At 37.4% G+C, this 18748-nt stretch overlaps 1 protein-coding gene and 1 long non-coding RNA gene across 4 annotated transcripts in view; one reads left to right on the top strand and one right to left on the bottom strand.

Moving 5' to 3' along the window:
• Positions 1 to 14386, top strand: part of lingo1b (leucine rich repeat and Ig domain containing 1b) — a 25530-nt gene extending 11144 nt beyond the window's left edge. For all 3 annotated transcript variants that reach the window (XM_067495652.1, XM_067495650.1, XM_067495651.1), the window contains exon 2: positions 3137 to 14386. In XM_067495652.1, the coding sequence (XP_067351753.1) occupies positions 3149 to 4996 (1848 nt within the window). In that variant the 5' untranslated portion in view covers positions 3137 to 3148 and the 3' untranslated portion in view covers positions 4997 to 14386. The remainder of the gene's footprint in view (positions 1 to 3136) is intronic.
• On the bottom strand, positions 13386 to 18748 carry LOC137117332 (uncharacterized). Its single transcript, XR_010913595.1, has 3 exons — positions 18709 to 18748; positions 14388 to 14448; positions 13386 to 13486 (listed from the first exon to the last, which is right to left on the bottom strand). It is a non-coding gene; the product is annotated as an uncharacterized lncRNA (long non-coding RNA).

The following is an 18748-nucleotide window of genomic DNA, read 5'->3' as shown; positions in this document are numbered from 1 at the left end:
GAAGTCTAAGGGTTTTTTAATTGGGTTTGTGGTTTAATGCCTAAAATGAGATATATTGTTAAGTCAAGAGATTTTGACTTTGACATTTTATATTGTGGGATAACATTCATCGGTAAATACCCCACTTAGGCTATTTTTGAGCTTTTAGCGAGAAACTGGGAGTACAGAAGTCGTCAGGAATGCTAAAACCCATAATGCTAAAAACAGACTACTCAGTAACTTGTCTTCCAATGTCACCAAGTTTGCACTCACTATCACTAGCTTAAGCTACAAGTCACGAAATCAAATTACAAATAGGACTCATAGTGGTGATGTTGAAGTCATGCAACTGTGGTGTAGCTTGTATAGCTTTTTATATCCGGTAATTGTGGTGTTCATCTGTGAAGATTATCCTGGTGACCAAAACGTCCATAAAATTCTATTTGTCATGGAGCTTATTTCCACAATAATCCCAATGCCTTTGGAAGAATCCTGTTGGCTTTTTGCCGAGGGCACCAGGGGGATGCTAACTACTAGGTTGGCCTGCACTAAAACGCCAACCTTGTGGCAGTCAGCAGGGAACTGACAAATAACTACTTGGTTCACAACTAATGGCAAAGCTTCATATTGCATCTTTGTTATGGATAGTTTAGATGTAATAATGTTTCATGCATCACTTCATTTTATTTATTCAGACATCCTTTTAAAAGGGTCTCATACCCCTTAATATAAATATCCCCATACATCTTCCAACAACAAAAGGTACTTAACAATAACTAAACAAAACCATAGGGGATCTATGCACTGATGCATAGAGCTCAATTTGCGGCTTGCAGCTTGCAGCCATTCAGTGACCCATTAGCGGTGCACACCTCTCTTTCAGTTTTCCTTGTATCAAGCCACACAGCACCATAAGAGAGAAGACAAAGACTTAATGCAACAAGGGACTAATGGTGAACTCAGACATGTTTTTGAGAGAAGACTATGACTGAGTGAGGGGTCCGTGGAGAAAATGCAAGCAGTCACAGAAGGGCAGAAGAGAAAAGGTTGTCTACTTAAATTCTTCTCCAGTACAATACTATCATGACTGGCATTACACTATGAACAGCATTTAAAATATGTGAAATCATTACATATAAACGTAGTAAGCTATTGTAATATTGAGGTTACTTGGTAACTTCCCGTATTCAGTATTTCAGCTCAAGGTCAAAACAAAGTAGTGATACACTGAGTAGCTCCGGGCTGTAAGATGCTGCCCTTACTACAACGAGTCATAAATCATGCATGATACTTTGGTAAGAAAATCACCAGTGTATTTGCTTGTTTTCGATTAGCAATGACATCACCGAGTCTCATCCTCATTTATATTCCAGACTTGACAAGATAAAAATCACATTCTCTGTCAAACAGATAAATATGTCACACGTTTTCTGCAATGAGAAATCTTCCATTGCACTCCGAGGTTTAGCATCTATCCTGATGGATAAGAGTTAAACATACACCATGTTTGAGCTTTCTGTCTTATAATGCACTGAACTGCAGTGAGTTGCTTTCAGATAAAAAAAAAAAACACATCAAACTGCAAAAGTTGACATCCTACCTATTTGAAAATGTACATCAATTAGTAAGAGACAAAAACTGAGTAGATAACAAAGGAGCTACTGATAGACATTTCAGCTTTCATTCTGACTGTCTGCTTTTTACAAGACCCCAAACACACTGAACTGACATATTCCTGACATATGCAGCCAACACAAATTAACAGTTCCAGAGGAAGTCAAAATGGGAGCTGCAATTATTGTTCCATTGGAACTAGTCAGACCTCAGTCCAAGCTCCCTCAATCCTATGACTATAATTCACCCAAGAGTGGAGTGTAATTTGTGTTGGTGCGATAAAAGCAGAATCATTCTAATCTTTACTATCACGTTTAAACCTTTTTCAAAGCTACAAAAGTGTAGTAGACAGCCAAAGAGGTTCTAAAAAGCACTACACTGATAATTTGAAGCACTCTTGCAAAAACATTTTTGTGGTGAATGAGTTATGGAAAGAATCCACAGTGCCTATTCAGCTGGTGAATATTTAAACTGAGACTGTATAAAGCTCCCATAATGGGAGTTTTGTCTGAAAATTAAAAGACTTGATTCTTCTCGTCTTTATCGTTTGAAATGTTCATTATAATGTGGAATCTAGAAATGTATACTGCTTGTTTATCACAGTTTTTTCTTTTAACAATCCCCAGCGTTAAGATTTTTAAGATTAACACAAAATTTAATAAATATCAACTTATTCCAAAGTGTCATTATGTAAACAAAGTAGTTATGGGCCCAGTCTTCTAAAAAAAAACAAAACAAAAAAACAACAACAAATTCATCATTTATTTTACCTTGCATGTGACTTTTTGAAGAGCTTATTGTGCATATATGGCTGCGACTTGAATTGCATGATTGATGTGAGAAGTAGAGCTTGAAGGTTTTAGCAAGTTAAAGTGCCCCTGAGTCAAAATTAAATAGGGGTTCAAAGTCCTTTGACAATCTCCCTCTCTCCATTTATCACTACTTGGCAGCAATTTGTGTTTTATATCACTGCAAGGTCAACAGCTTAGCAGTGGCACAGGATGTGTTAAGTTTTTAAATGCCCCCCACAAAACATTTGCAAACATATCATGGCATTTTTAGCTGCTCATACAAACGGATTGTGAGAGCCCAAAAAACATGCAAAATTAGCAGTATATATTTAAAGCACACTCAGAAGCACAGGATGGTGTTTATATTGTGTAAGGAATACATTGTCTATCTATCTATCTATCTATCGTAATTAAAGAAAAAAAAGATTAAATAAAAAGGTAAATCATATCCTTGTCATTTGTATACATTTGGACAACTATATCTAGCCACATCTGTATATAAATGAAAACTTTATCTTGTACAGAGAAAAATCTTTCAATTTCTAAACTTGGTTTCATTCAGTTTGTTTAGATGTAACGACATCCATAATGAATTTTTCTACCATTACAAATCTAAATTTGAGTGTTTGAAAAATCTAAATGTCATTAATTGCTGAAGCCAGTCTTTATTTGGTGCATTTATTTCCCATGCCATAGCCATGTCTGTATCTCCATTTGACTCTACCAACCTGTCCTTTTTCGTGTCTCCACAGGTAAGCAGCAGGATGGTGTCTGGGGAGGCAGGAGGGCACAGCTACTTGGTGGCTTGCTGGCAGCCCATCCTGATCCTGATGCTGGGCACTGTACTTTCTGGCTCCACCACCGGTTGCCCCTCCCGATGTGACTGCAATGCTCAGGAGCGTTCAGTTGTGTGTCATCGACGGAGACTGGCAGCCCTTCCTGAGGGAATTCCCACTGAAACAAGGCTGTTAGATCTTAGCAAGAACCGTCTCAAAACTCTGGGCCCCGAGGAGTTTATTAATTACCCTCAGCTGGAGGATCTGCAACTTAATGAAAACACAATTTCAACCATTGAACCTGGAGCTTTTAGCAACCTTATGAACCTTCGAACTCTGGGTTTGCGTAACAACCAGTTGAAGCTCATTCAGCTGGGCGTGTTCACGGGCTTAACCAACCTTACCCAGCTAGACATAAGCGAGAACAAAATTGTCATTCTGCTAGACTACATGTTCCAGGAGCTGTACAACCTGAGGGCTCTGGAGGTTGGGGACAATGACTTAGTATTCATCTCTCCCCGATCATTTCATGGTCTCAGCAACCTTGAAAGCCTCAACATTGAGGGATGCAATCTGGCCTCAGTACCCACCGATGCCCTTAGCCATTTGCATAACCTGTTGTCACTTCGATTACGCTATCTCAACGTCACTGTCATACGGGATTACTCTTTCAAGCGGCTGTATCGGCTCAGAGTGCTAGAGATTTCTCATATGCCTGCTTTGGATACCATGACTGCAAAATGTTTGTTTGGTCTAAACCTTACATCATTGTCCATCACAAGCTGTAATCTTACTGCCATCCCCTATGAAGCCTTCAGTCACCTAAGATATCTTCGTTTTCTGAATCTGTCTTTCAATCCCATCCATACTGTGGAAGGGAACCACCTGTTCAACCTACAGAAGCTCCAGGCTTTTCATTTGGCTGGTGGTAGATTAACTGGCATTGAACCCTATTCTTTCCGAGGACTCAACCACCTTCGCGTTCTCAATGTATCAAGCAATAGCTTAAGCACCCTAGAGGAGTCCGTCTTCCACTCTGTGGGAAACCTGGAAACCCTGGCTTTGTATGATAACCCCCTGGCTTGCGACTGTCGCTTGCTCTGGGTCTTCCGTCGGAGGTGGAGGCTAAACTTTAACAGACAGCAGCCCATGTGTGCTTCACCTGAAGTTGTAAAAGGAAAAGAGTTCAAGGACTTCCCAGACGTCCTCCCTTCTGACTATTTTACCTGCCAGAAATCAAAGATCCTGGATTATAAAGTTCAAGAAAGCCATGTAGATGAAGGAACTACTGTTCATTTTGGTTGCCAAGCAGAGGGTGATCCAGTCCCTGTGATAATGTGGCTATCCCCTAAGAAAGAACACGTCACTACCAAAACTGTAGGCTCACGACTTTCTGTGTCTACTGAGGGGACACTGGAGGTGCGTTATGCCCAAATCCAGGATAACGGCACCTACTTGTGCATTGCGAGCAACGCAGCAGGCAACGACACCAAAGCTGCGCACCTTTTTGTACATAGTTACTCTCCTAACTGGCCCCACCAGCCAAACAAGACATTTGCCTTCATTTCTAACCAGCCCAGTGATGAAGGTACCAATGTTACCAGGGCTACAGTTCCATTTCCATTTGATGTAAAGACGCTTATCATTGCAACCACCATGGGATTTATCTCTTTCCTAGGAGTTGTTCTTTTCTGTCTTGTAATATTATTCCTCTGGAGTAGAGGGAAAGACAACCCTAAGTCAAGTATAGAGGTGGAATATGTGCCACGTAAGGAGGAAACAGAGGAAGCCAGTCCAGCTGAGGCACCCATACAGTTCAACATGAAAATCATGTGAATATTAAAAAAAGAGGTCATGTAAACTTACATACTGCAGCCGGGATGCAAACTATCCTCGCTTCAAATATGTACTCAATTTATGAGTGATAGCAATTGCACAGCAGCAAACGTGTTTTGACACTATGTTCTAAACTCTTTTTTTTTTACTTCAGGGACTTCATCTTTAAACGAAATGTTGAACTTCAGATATAAAAATTTCTGTAAATTTGTATTGGCAATACTTAATCAGTATGTTAACATGCACTCAACAGCCTGATTTCTGCACGTAACCAAATTAAGGTAACAGTTTGACGAAAGCACAAGGGTAGCAGTGGACGAATTTCCCCAATAAAATCAATTTACATGATAGTTGGGGTATTGTGTGGAAGGATGTGGGGATGAGTCCTCAGGTATAGTTGTTTTATCAGCACAGAATAAGGGAACCATGGTTTTAGGATCTTGTTCTTGTTGTCTGTCTACTCTTTGATAGGTATATGAAGCACAGTAACCCATATTAGGGCCCAAGTTCTAAAAACTGAGGCTTTTAGTTAAAACATTTTTTTAGCTTTCTTTTGTCCCATCAAGAACAACTGGTAAGCTTGATTTATTATTCTATAGAGAAAACAAATTGAAAGAGATAGGATATATATATATATATATATATATATATATATATATTAGAAATACATTGCAATGTCTATAATATTCTACAAAATGGAAAGTTTAGTATTACGAATTAAGTTGATTGATTAGGGACAAAGTGTATCTTCATTCGTTGTCACACACAAGTGGTTTTGTCAAATGTGTTTAAATATGCTTTGATCAGTTTAAAAACTGGAGTATTTTCTTAATCTGGTAACAGATCTGGTAAGTGTGCGTGTTAGGACACTGAATAAGGAAAAGAAGCCAGCCCTATGATATGTGCTCCTTTCTGCCAGGAGTGGAAGTTTGTCATTAAGTGTATTGACATGTTCAGCTATACCTACTTTTTCTGTATTTTATTCGTACCTTGTACATTATGCTATGGCACGATAGTAATGCTTTTAATGGCTGTGGGTTATGAACATATTACGATCTAAAGAGCAGATTGAATATTTGACGAACACAATTTAAAGTAATTTCACCAAAAGAGAATATTGTTGCTTTTTTGAGTATTTAAAACTACCATTGGAATTTATCATAAAATGATGAGGTACAAGCAAGTCAATTTGTTTACCCATTTGACAGGTCAATAAGCACAAATACTCATTCCCCTCTTGAAAGTTTTGAAATGGCAAGGCGAATTAATTTGTGTTTGCTATTCATTGAAAATATTCTGGTTCAAAAGGTAGATATCAGATGAAAGCGTTGAATAGCAGCTTTCATAAGTCAAAAGAAAAGATGATTTTGTATCTGAACATTATTTTGTGTTTATAATATTTGTTTCCAGTAACTACATGAAGCATGACTCACAGACACAAGCTTCATATAGCAAATTGACTGTATTTACATACATTGAAGTAACCTGGTTACTGGACCTCAGACTTGTTTTGGAAGGCTGGCTCAGTTTTTAACTGTATAGTGTAACCTACAGAAACCAGGTTTCACATAATACACTACCCTAATTTCTGAAACCAGCTTTCCCGTTTACACAACACTAATGAAATCAGCTAAAGCCAGCTTTAACCTGGTTAATTAAGCCCACGTAACTGCAGTTATTGTTGCTTTCTTCATTGGATATGCTTTTTTGCATTGTTTGCTTTTAGGAGGGTTCTCTCTGTAATCTTCTCTTTAGTTGGGTTAAGGTCATGTGACTGACTTGGTCAGACTAAAACCTTCCTCCCCAATCTGATAAAGTCATTGAGTTTGCAGCGTGTTTTGGATCTCTTTCTTGCTACATAATGAAATTCCTCCCAATTAGTCTGGCTTCTCTGCAACTTTGCAGACCATGACAATGTACAGTTCTGAATTCATTTTAGTGCTACCATCATGCGTTATATCATTACTAAAGATTTGTGAGCTTGTTGCAGATCTAGCTCTGCAAGCACAAACCATGACAGTACCTCCAGAGTGTTTCACAGAGGAGCTTTCCTGGTTTGGATCATGAGTAGGTCCTTTTCTTCCTCCACACTTTGGCCTTTCCATCACTTTGGTAGATGTTAATCTTGGTCTCATCAGTCCATAAAACGTTTTTCCACAACCATTGCCTTCATCTTTCTGCATATTTGCATATTTTGACCTGGCTTTCTGAAGATTACTACTGATGAGGCGTTTTAATCCTGAGGTATGGCTTCTGTATTTCCACTCAATTATTTTTTATTTGTATTTACTTTTTTTTATTAAATCGATTGGAATTCCACTATAGAGCAAGGGTGAAGCTCATTGTTGGTATTGGCATTGTTGTTTTCACAGGTCTTTAATTCTCAAAATGCTTCTGTCATCAGCTTTAGGACAATCCAAATTGGCATACTCCCTCTTTTGTTTTGCATGTTGATTTATGCTTTTTTTTATTTTACCTTGGACCAACGATCTTCAGATAAAACTCAAGGCTAAAACCACAAGTAGCCATTTATAACTATTCTTTTAAATTAATCTCACAGTACACACCTGGGTAACCATCAAAGTAAAGGAGAGATAAAATGTAGGTGTTCTGACACATATAGTGCTATCTCCTATGCTCTTTAACATATCAAGGTGTTAGGATTAATAAATGAAAGCTGAAATTCAGAACTTTTATATGATATCCATCTTTGGTTTAAAAAAAAAAAAGTATGTGAATGCTATTATTACTTTCAGAGGGGACTATGGTCACTGATGCATCTCAATTGTGATATTGTTTAAGTAATTTTTTTTTTGGTTTTCTGCTAAGCATTATCCAACATTGTGTAAAATAGTTTAATTCGTCATAAGGATTTTATGTTGTCAAGTTAATTTCATAGCCAAGGTCTGCTCTGAAGATAATGCGTTCATTAACTCTAATTGTTGGGCAGATGGAAATTCTATTATAATAAAAAAATACATTTTATACTACAGGGTGTTTAACGTATTTAATGCTACCCTTCTATAATAATGAATGTGAAGAAATGTCTTATCTCTACGAGATGTGATTCTCTCTGCTGCAAGTAATAGTCTTACTGCTTTACTTAAGAGACACAGTAAAGCACACTGTTAAATACTCTTCACACTGCCGTCTTTTAATGTTGCTTCTTGCCTGTGTGGTTATAAAAATCACCTAGTGCATTTAGCTCTGGTGACAAAGTTATATAATACGTGTCCAAACACCATTTCATAAATGAAAATTATACAATTAATCAGACCAAGTTATCCTATTTCTGTCTTACCTGCCTCAATGTCTCAGTCTAAGCTCTAAATAATAGGGATCAGTTTCTTTGAGAAAAAAGGCCAATATTAGCATGCTAGCAAGATTTCTGATGCATAATACATAGCCAAGGCTAAATGGGACATTGGAGACGAAGATGTTTTGTGTAACCTAGGACAGAGGTCAACACAAAACACAACACAAATTTCAGAATACTTTTATAATCAAGTGCAAGCTGTGGTAATTCTTAACATAAATTAGCAGTCATGAATTATGTTGAATGGCTGGTTGTTGAAACAATAGAAGCTCATACACTAGGGATGCAAAATTGCACTGCAAGCCTGGAGGCATCAAGAGCTCTGGTAATGTAGTACAGTAGTAATTGTCAGTTTGCTCAAAATCACAAGGAAATCAAAGAATAGCTTGTTTGGTTATGAACAGGTTTGTAGTAATATTTAAGGTTTTATCACATGGAAAACACATTAAAAACACTGTAAACATTATGCAAGATCACAAGGCAAATAGAGCTTATGCATTAAGTGATCAGAGTATGCATAAGTCTTCACTCCTGTCTGCCTGCCAAGTGTGAAACAGACTGGATATTTCTTGTTTATTCATGTGGGGGGGGAAAAAAAGCTGATAACACTGTTAAAATGGCTGTTGTGAAATTGACTCCACAAATATCATCTGAAAAAAATTCATACATACTGTAGGTTTTTACTGACTGCCAAAGGCCAATGGAAAATAAGCACCCAAAGGAACGTTTGGTATTACTGTCCAAAGGGTTATGAACACCAGGTAAAGGAGCCAATACTTTAAAAAAACAAAACAAACAAACAAAAAAAAAAAAACACTCATGTCTTTGTAATTTTGAGTTCATGTGAATGGAATAAGTTACACTGCAAAGCGTATTTATTGTTGCTTCTACATCATGAAAATACATGATGTAGAAATGTGGACAACCTGTGCCCACATTTCTGTGCTTTCTAAAACTTGTTTTAAAATCAAAAGTAACCATACTCTGTTGTATTTATATTATAAGTAGCTAGCCTTGACCATGCTTCAGAGAACTCAACAGGACATATTAGATTTTATGCTTAAATTAACAGATTTATTAGTTTTTTAAAGTGTTATTGATAAACTGAGAAAGCATAAAGACAAAAAGGCATTCCAACCTAAAGTGCTGCCTTGCAGAAAAATTACTCACTTTTGTCTATAATAGCTTTGATCCTGAATACTTAGGACAGGTTTCGGAATAGGGCTGTAAGAAAGAACTGACATTGTAACATTTTCCCCTGCAACTATAGTCTGGAAAAATACATATCTGATGACTTCATTATGTCAATTTGGAAAGAGTTATTCTTATGACGATTCGGATAATTCAGCAAGTTAGAGTGTCAGCATAGTAATGTATGCCGTTCTGTTGTGTCTAACCCTCTTCAGAAATATAAAAAGCCATTTTAAAAATCTGAGCCATCTAAAGTCAAAAATAAAAGAATCATAAACTTAACAGGTAATGGAACTGTGTAGTATCTGAATCTTATTGAATCATAATGTAAGCAAACTAGTTTTAGAGTTGGACCCAATAAGGCTCTAAATAAAGTTTGTTATATAATATAGTAGTTGGCAAAGCAGGATGGAGATTTCGTAAGTCCTCCGACTCGCTAGGTGGTGTTGAACTCCAGTATATGAGAGAACACACAGATAAGTATCTTGGCAATTACTAGTGGGATATAGGGTCTAAACATGAAACTAGATTTACTAGAGTGAGTGGAGAGACGGGTCTGGAGGTGAGGCAGGGGTCTTATGAGAAAGAGCGAAGTATGCTCCTGGTAGTGATGAGTAACTTGGAAGGTAGGTGGGAGAAAGTCCACTGGGGAAGATGTAGTGGTCTGGATCCGTAACACAAAAGGTACAAAGTAATGAGTTTGTAGAACGTTGCCGTGGTAAATCTCCAATCCCTGATGGTGAACAATATCAAAAACTCCAAAATCCCTTTTTGTGATAGTGCGCTAGTAATAGTCTCTTAGCTCTGGATTCCATAATTCTCTTGTCACATAAACTTGGTTCCTCACATTGGACATGAGAATCCTTACAGTGGATATTTACTTGGTGAAGTCCTTGATACAGGTAACCATGGTATACTTGAACACATGATGAATACTCGTCTAAGCGCCGTATAAAATAGTAGTCGGATAATTACATGGCTTGGTAAAAACATGTGCATGGCATAATTAAAGTATTGACATGACTTGATATATTTTCTTCTTACAATCGTGGTTACAAGGCCTTGTGATAATCTTGATTCCTCGTGGGCAGACAACAGTACTTAGAATCCTTAGTCATTCATTAGGTCAGCAACAGAGAGTAAATAGGAAGCGGTTACTCACAAAACCAGAGGGGCAGGCTGAGTCAGCTTCATAAATGTAGCGTGGTCCAAATTGTAGATAGGGCTGGAAAGTTGCAGTAGAAATGCAAACAATCTGACAGGGAAATGTGGGCAAGGCTGGACGTAAATGAGTGAGGGGAACAGGTGTAAACGATTAGAAGTGGTGATGAGTAGTGATGTAGTGGATGAAATAAACGGGGAACAGGAAGTGGAGAAAATGGCTACAAAGTCCAGAACAGGAAATGGGCGAGATCATGAAACCCAATTCTTTTAAATCCCTTTTAATTTTAAAACATTTTTTAAACAGTTTCTGGGGAATGAACACATTTCGTCAGTTGGAAGAAATACAGTCGTGTATGTATTATTTCCCTTTGCACTTGGAAGGTTGTTTTCTAGCTGTAGTCACAGAAGCTAAGGTTGAAAAAAAAGAATAGTTGAAATAGCAATAATTCCAATTAATAATTTATATGCAAGATAAAATTAACATTACCTGAAGGTGAACTCTGAAGAAATGGTAGAGGAGGTGAGGCACATGTTCAGAAGAATGCCATAACTTTTTACTTTTACATGATGAACAGCCACAAGTTTAAGGTGACTTTGAAAACTTAAGCCGCTTTATGTTTCACAAGGGTTCACTTAGTTATCAAACATTTGTATACAAAAGTTTTGGGTTTGTTTTCACTGTTTTTGTTCTCTGTTGTTTTAGAAACAGACAAAAGAACCCTGTTGAAATAAAGGTAATCTGCAGTAAGACTCAGTAAGCAATTGAACTAAAGTATTTTACAAACCCGGATATTTTTTAAATTTGGAACTAGATCCAAATTGGAACTGGCTATCGGAATACATCCCTCACTATGAAAATTACTAAGGGTTTTAACTAACTACTTATGTCATAATGTCGCATTTGACGTGCCTTTTAGTTGATATAGGTGAATTATGTCTGAATGAATTACTCACAATTAATTATTATCAGTAGTATCGGAACAAATGTGGTGTGCAACGAAGCAGCATACCTGATAAAGTCTGAGCTGATTTTAAGCACTTTATGAACTGACAAGTGGGTAATTCATAAGGACACTCATCTCGAATTTTGATCTGAAAAAAGTTACTAGTAAGTAAAACACTAAAATAAATGTAAAAGTTCACAGTAAAAATACTGTAAAATGAAAATATTCCAGCAAAATACAAGTAAATACAGTTCATATAGTTATTTACTACTTTTCAATATTATTGTTTTACATATTTAACCCCAGCCATATGCTTCTTTTAGTAGAATAATTCCAATTTGCATCTGTTCAGCTAGATGACAATCCAGGTGGGCATTAACACACTGCAGTTAGGGCAATGAAGGTAATGCACCTATAACTGTCTGCCAACAACTGAAGATGTCAAGAGAAGCCGAAATCATTAGCAGCCTAATGGTTTTGGACAAGTCATGCTATGAGCAGTTTAGTTAGCTGGCAAATGACCAGCCACCTACTAACAAAAATATAACATGACTCACATGGATAGAGTACAAGCGAGGCGTGTTTTATTCACTGCATGCATTCGTTCTCATATATTGTTAGAACAACTTCAGACCCTTTCACTTTTTGCACACAAAAACATTTCTCATTAATCCACACTCAATCCTTAATAACATAAAGATTTGTTTTTAAAAAGATTTCTAAATGTATTGAATAAACTGACATTTCTCATTTAAAAGAGTAAAGTAAAAAAATTACATCGCCAGATTACAGTCAGGTTTCTCGGGAGAGCTAGTTTATTAATGCGGGGGTAGGGGATTAGGGATTTCTGTTGGAGAACGCCAATTAGTCTACTTATGTATACATGTAACCAGGTTTCTAATCGGCTTGCTCCAAATGCGCATGTGCATAATCAAAAGCTGCAGACAAGGCCTGACAGAAATTTTAATTTAGTCAAAGTGTCTCATAGAAGTCTACATAAGTCACTTTCCACAGTGGATTTTTAAAATTTAGAGGGTTGTGGATCTGCTGCATGAGTCTTTCCCTTCTCGCCCCTGCACGGTCACTCTGCTCAGCGACACAAATTCACTCACACAAACAAAGTGAAAAGTCTGAAAGCAGTGATTTTTGTGATTTTACAGGTAAAATAAGCGCCCCAGGCCTGAAATAAGTCAGAGGTGGCAGAGAAATCAGGTTACTGTTGTGCTGCATGTATACGCAGGTTTCCCGCAACCAGGTTTGAGTGCACGTAAACACCAATTATCAGAGAAAGCTGATTTATCTGAGTACCACAGTTACTTACAGTGCATGTAAAAGCCGTCACTGACACGGCTGAATAGAGATAGGCATTATTAAAAATGTATTAATTCTGATTTGAATTCTGATTCTTTTTATCAGTTCCGATTCAGTTCCCATTTTGTTTGTAAGATAGTTTAAAACATACTTTTACAGATAGTCCAAAAAAAAGTATTGATTCTTTTATTGTTGTTCCTGATTCCTCATTCTGGTGCAGATTTGTTTATTACTAAGTGGGTACACCCAGCACTCAGACCATAGGTGGCATTAGCAAGGAAATCTGCACCTGAACACGCTACACAAACATGACATTTCTGCATTAATGGAATTCCTTTAAAACATTTTCAAAAGAAAAAGAGACTTTAAGAGTCGTGATTTAGGGGTTGGTTTTGCCAAAGTGCATTTAGCATTTTTGCCCTCACCTGTTAAAGTGAAATGCAAAGTGATGTACTGCTCATTTGTGGAAGATGAAAGAAGGACAGTCTCCTAAGCAATGAGCAAATAAGCAAGATGGTCCCGGTCCCATCTGCCCATATAAATGGGATATGATGTTATTTGGCACTGAAAAAAAAGTATAAAAACAGATATTAAGGAAACAGCTCTCTGCAGGAGTCAGTGCAAAAAAAAGTGGCATTTATTTAACAAAATATTAATTAAACAGGCCAAAATAAGCTCTAGAGGAAAAAACAAAACAAGACAGGCATGTTTCTCTTGATGTGTAAGGTTAATCCTAACAAAATACTCAGGTAACCTTAAATAATGGGTAAAATGTTGAGACTAGCTATCACATGATACTTATGTACGTAGCCTGGGAAGAGACATGCGTCATTCAAAAAAAATAAAAAAGATTCTACTTTTGCGAGATCTCATCAAAGCTGAACGAGACGTGAGAGAAAAAAAAAATATGTTTGAGAAAAAAACTTCCCTTCCAACAGACCTTAATCCAACAATTATATAAAGAATTATTTTACAAACAAGAACTTAAACATAACATTGTTGAGTGACATTTCACAGTCGCCTACAGGGCTAAGCAATCAAACACTGTCTAGACTTTCAGTTTGATGCTCTGTTGCTTTATGTGCTGATATTTGATGTGCAACCAGACTTACAGCTGTTTAGAATTCTACTTTAGCTATCAACAAGACCTGCAGTTAAATAATGATTTTAAATTGTTTGCAGGTGTAAATGTAAGTGTGAATAGTTTTTTGTCTACAGTATGCGTGGTGACCTGTTAAGGGTGTACCCTGCCTCTCGATGTATCATGTAAATGATTACAGTTTTTCATTTTTTTAATAATTAAAAAATATATTTTCACTTTGTCATGGGATACTGCACATATATGAAACCACAGTGTATGTATGTAAAACTTGTATGTATATTGACTTATTGATAACATTAGCTAAGTTTTGCTAGCTCACCCATCTATCGTGATCAAATAAAGTTTAATTCAACAAAATCTTACCTGACCACATTTGGGGGTCATATGTGACTTCAGAGGTTGCCTTGGGCTGCATTTGTATATACTGAAGTTACAGTACAAGACAAAGGAATATAATCAAAACACAAATCACAATCTCTCTGGGTTACAATAATGTGCACTCAGATGACATAAACTAACATTTGTTTCTACAAAGCTGAAGGAAAAACAACAGAGAGTATATATTGCTCTCCACGTAGCCCTTGTCAGTTGTTGTTAACGGTGATGTTACAGCCTTTGGTCTTTTATGCACAGCATTGTCCTCTGTGAATACTCTCTACATACACAAGTAACAGTCTGCAAACAGTGTATTTATGTCCATTTTCATCACTATTAATCGCTACCTGCTATTTCTTTAAAATGACGTAATTTTGCCAGATTCCCATTCCATTTGTCTTATGGACTGCTGAATTGCATACGAGTCTCGGATGGGCTTTGAAGTGAATTTTTCCACAGATGGAGCACTATAAAGCATGGCCCTCATTTCTTACAGTGCAGTCACGTTCTAGGAGGAAACATTTACTGACACTGTGGAAATAAGGACAACTTTAACGATTAATACCATGGAATACATGCAAACACCATACTTCCTTTAATGATTTATATTGTGGAACCCGAAATATTTTGCCTTTTCTCAACCAGCATCTAGCAGCTGTCAGTGTCATTGTAACACAAAACACTTTAGCCTTCAGCATTAGTATTTGCTGCTTAGTCATAATAAGCTGCTTGCACAAGTGACCTAAAGGGGTTTTTATTTGCAGGAAAATTAATAGTACTAAAAGACATCTCATTAATACAACTATACAAATCATCTTTTTTATTTTCCACAGAATCTGTACTTTTAAAAGTAAAGTTGCTGCCATATTTGTTTTGGCACAATAATCCCACGTTTTTGTAGCATTATCAAGTGTGTCTTGAGAACCTCTAGTCTTTCTCAGCCAGCCATTAAGTTTATCACCCACAGTGTACTCCGTCATCAGGTGTGTGCTGCTCCCAGAAATCTGGGTGAAAACAGTCTTTATCTGTGAAGTCTTTGTAAGACTACCAGCATGACAGCTGGTAAATTGTGATAACCTGTTGGTGCTGCTGTTGGGTGAAAGCAGATAAAGTACTAATCTTGATTTTTCAATTTAGGCATCTTATACAATTCAACAAAGCCGTCTCAAGGCTCTTTGCATAATAAAGTCAAGATTATACAAATTTGTAGAGAAAACCCAATAAATCCCTCTTAAACAAGCCCTAGGCAGCACTGAAGATGAAACCTCCCTTAATGGAAGAAAGCTCCAGCAGAACCAAGCTTAGGGTGGGCGGCCATCTGCTATGACCGGTTTGGGTGATTTAAAAGTGGAGAGAGAAAAGAGCAACAAGAAGCAACAACAAAACATCGGGCAGGTTGGTGGCACCAGAATCTGGAAATTGAAGCAGCTCCAAAACTGGGGACACCTGCAGAAAGGTGCAGAGAGAGGAAGAAGCAGATCCACAAGAGAAAGACGACACAAAGTTAATGTCATGCAGTAATGACATAAATGCATGGGGAGAGGAGAGGAGGGAAGGAGATCAGTACTTGGGGGTCCTCCAGCAGTCTAAGTCAATAATAGCATAGCTAAAAACTGGTTTAGAGTCATAAGCTAGTTCTAACTATGAGCTCTAACGAAAAGAAAAGTTTTAAGCCTAGTCTCTGTCTCCCCATCTTCTTTAGGAGCCAGTTCCATGGGAGAGAAGCTTGATACCTAATGGCTCTGTCCCAATCTACTTTTGGAAACTCTGGGAACCACAAGTAGGCCTGCACTTTGACAGGCATATAATGGAGATTTTTACTTCCAAATACATTAACTTTATTTTTTTCTAAATTTAGATAAATTACGGGACATCTTTAAGTCTGTTAGGTATGCTTGAAGCTTGACTAACTGATTTCTGGATACAGGTAAATGTTTTCTAATATATGTATTACTATTTTGGCACATAGCCCGTTTATAAGGATAGATTGATCAAATCTAATATAATTGTATCTGTTAAGGAAAAAACATTTTCGAGCGTTCTAGTCAGGATAGGTTCTCAAAGATATGTTTAAGGTTCCGATGAAGCAGTTGTTGAGGTTAACTCAGCGACATGTAAAGTCAATTATCAATTATATTAGTAAACTATTTTTCCAGGCTAAGCATGATTCTTCTAAATTACTTGAAAGCCACTTCCTGTGTTACTTTCGGAATGTCTGCTTTAAGCTGCAGGTTTATGAATTGTACCATAAAGCTGGGTTACTCTGATTCTCTACTGTCTTGAATCAACAGTATTTAGTATCATATGCAGTAAGGCTGCAGAATTATCGATAACATAATCCACTTGTACGGTAGTAAGGTTAAACCCCCCTGCTCTCCAATGTATTAAGATGTGGTAGTGAAGTAAAAGAGAAAAGAACCATGTAACTTGGTTAAACTAATAATATTCAGGAAGCATAATGTTTAGATTGAAATTTTGCCACACCTTTGTCTATGTTTAAAAGCTAAGAACTCCCAAACAACAAATCCTCTGGATATAAGAAACCAGAAAAGAAAAACTACATCTGAAAGAAGCAGAGTGTGTGGGGGTGTTTGAGGAGGTTGGGCTGCATGTGGATTTTTTATTATGACATGGGAATGGCCCTCTCTAGTTACTTTTCTTTCACACCTCCCTCTGTTTAAAGCTAAATATTTTGGCATAGCAATATGATTTGCTGATTGTCTACCATTTCTTGCTGGGATGTACATCTATTTACTGGTATAAATGTGGGAGCACTGTCAGGACTTTGACTTGGCAATTCCAAAACATTTCAAACAATGGTTAAAACATTGCTTTAACCATTCTGTAGTAGAACATCTTGTGTGTTTAGGGTTTGTTGTCCTGCTGGATGATTTCTGTTGAGCTTCTCTTGATATTTTCCTGTAGAATGTACTTCCATCACTGATGGTAATCCGCTCTGGTCCAGGGGTAGCAAAGCATGCCTAAATCGTGATATTGCCACTGCTATGTTTCAAAGATGGGAGAAGAAAATTATTGGCACTTTATGGAGAGTAGAGGCTTTCTCCTTTAGCTTCCACTGGAGTTTCTTGTGACCTCCCCATCTATACTGTAACATGCATTGCTCTTTTGTTCAACCAATCTGTTTGAAGGTAATGATAGTGCCAGCAGTGTATTGATTATTCCAAATTCTTTTGTAACCCTGTCCAGCTGGGTGAGCATCAACAACTCTTCTTCCCTGCTGTGTTTAAGCTATGACATACTTTGACAATCATATGTGTACTGTCAAGATCAGATTTTAAGAATAAAGACACATATTTTTCTTCATTAAATGAAAAAAAGGGACTTTTCCATGTTGTTATCTCATTTGTTTAACTGGGTTCCCGTTCTCTAATTTAAGGACTTATGTGAAAATCATCATTGTAACTGTGTCTGACAGGTCACTGATGTTTTATCATTCAACTGTTGCTCTAAGAGATCAATCAATCATGTGCCGTTACATAACGTAGAAAGGCTTCATGGCAAAAATGATGATTAATCTTATTTTTGTCACAAAATACTTGGAAGAATGATCAGCTGTCGACCTGTTGAAAAGCACTTTAAATAAAACTACTAAGTGATCTCTGACTTGATGGTGCTTAGAGGTGAACATGGATTTTGGTCTCCCACGTGTGTTTGTTTTACTTGTTTTCTGCATTATGGAAAAGATAACCTATACAAACTCTTCATTACTTTACTTTACTTTTTTCCATCCCAGACCACAGTGGGGTGCAGGTAGAGACAGGGAAGCTCTAGACCATTGCTACTCCAACATCTTACCAGCTTGTTGCCTCATATATGCAAAGGCAAAGGCCTGTGGTGAAATCAGAAAACCTGATTAAGGCTGACTGTTAAGGCTCCTTAAGTTGCCTACATTTTGGCCATGAATGTACACATTATCAAAAACCTACAGTTTTTGGCTATCAAAAACTTCAAATATTCCCACAACTGTGTGGAACTTCAGCTGGCACTGACATGAGATTTAGTTTTATCTGCTCTGCCAAGTCCTCCCTCTCCCTGCCCCGATAAAGCTTTGCACTTTACACTCACCACTTTCTACACAGCCTTTTAGGTATTTGTAGTTTTCAAGTTACAACAAATATTCATTCATAATCTAGCAAGAATAAGAGCGGGAGAGAACAGGCAAGGTTCAAAGATCCAGGAGAAGGTGATCGTGGGCAAAATGGGAAGGCAGGAAGATAGCGGGCAGATAAGCAAACCAGGTTATTCAGGCAAGCTGGCAGTGTTGGGGAATCTCTGCAAGATAACTTACCTGGCTGGAGAGTCACTTGAGCGTGGCAACAGGAGACAAT

The sequence above is a fragment of the Channa argus genome, chromosome 2 (genome assembly GCF_033026475.1).
Source record: "Channa argus isolate prfri chromosome 2, Channa argus male v1.0, whole genome shotgun sequence".
Lineage (NCBI taxonomy): Eukaryota > Metazoa > Chordata > Actinopteri > Anabantiformes > Channidae > Channa > Channa argus.
Note: the sequence above shows the minus strand (reverse complement) of the source record. Positions and strands in the feature narration are given on the sequence as shown.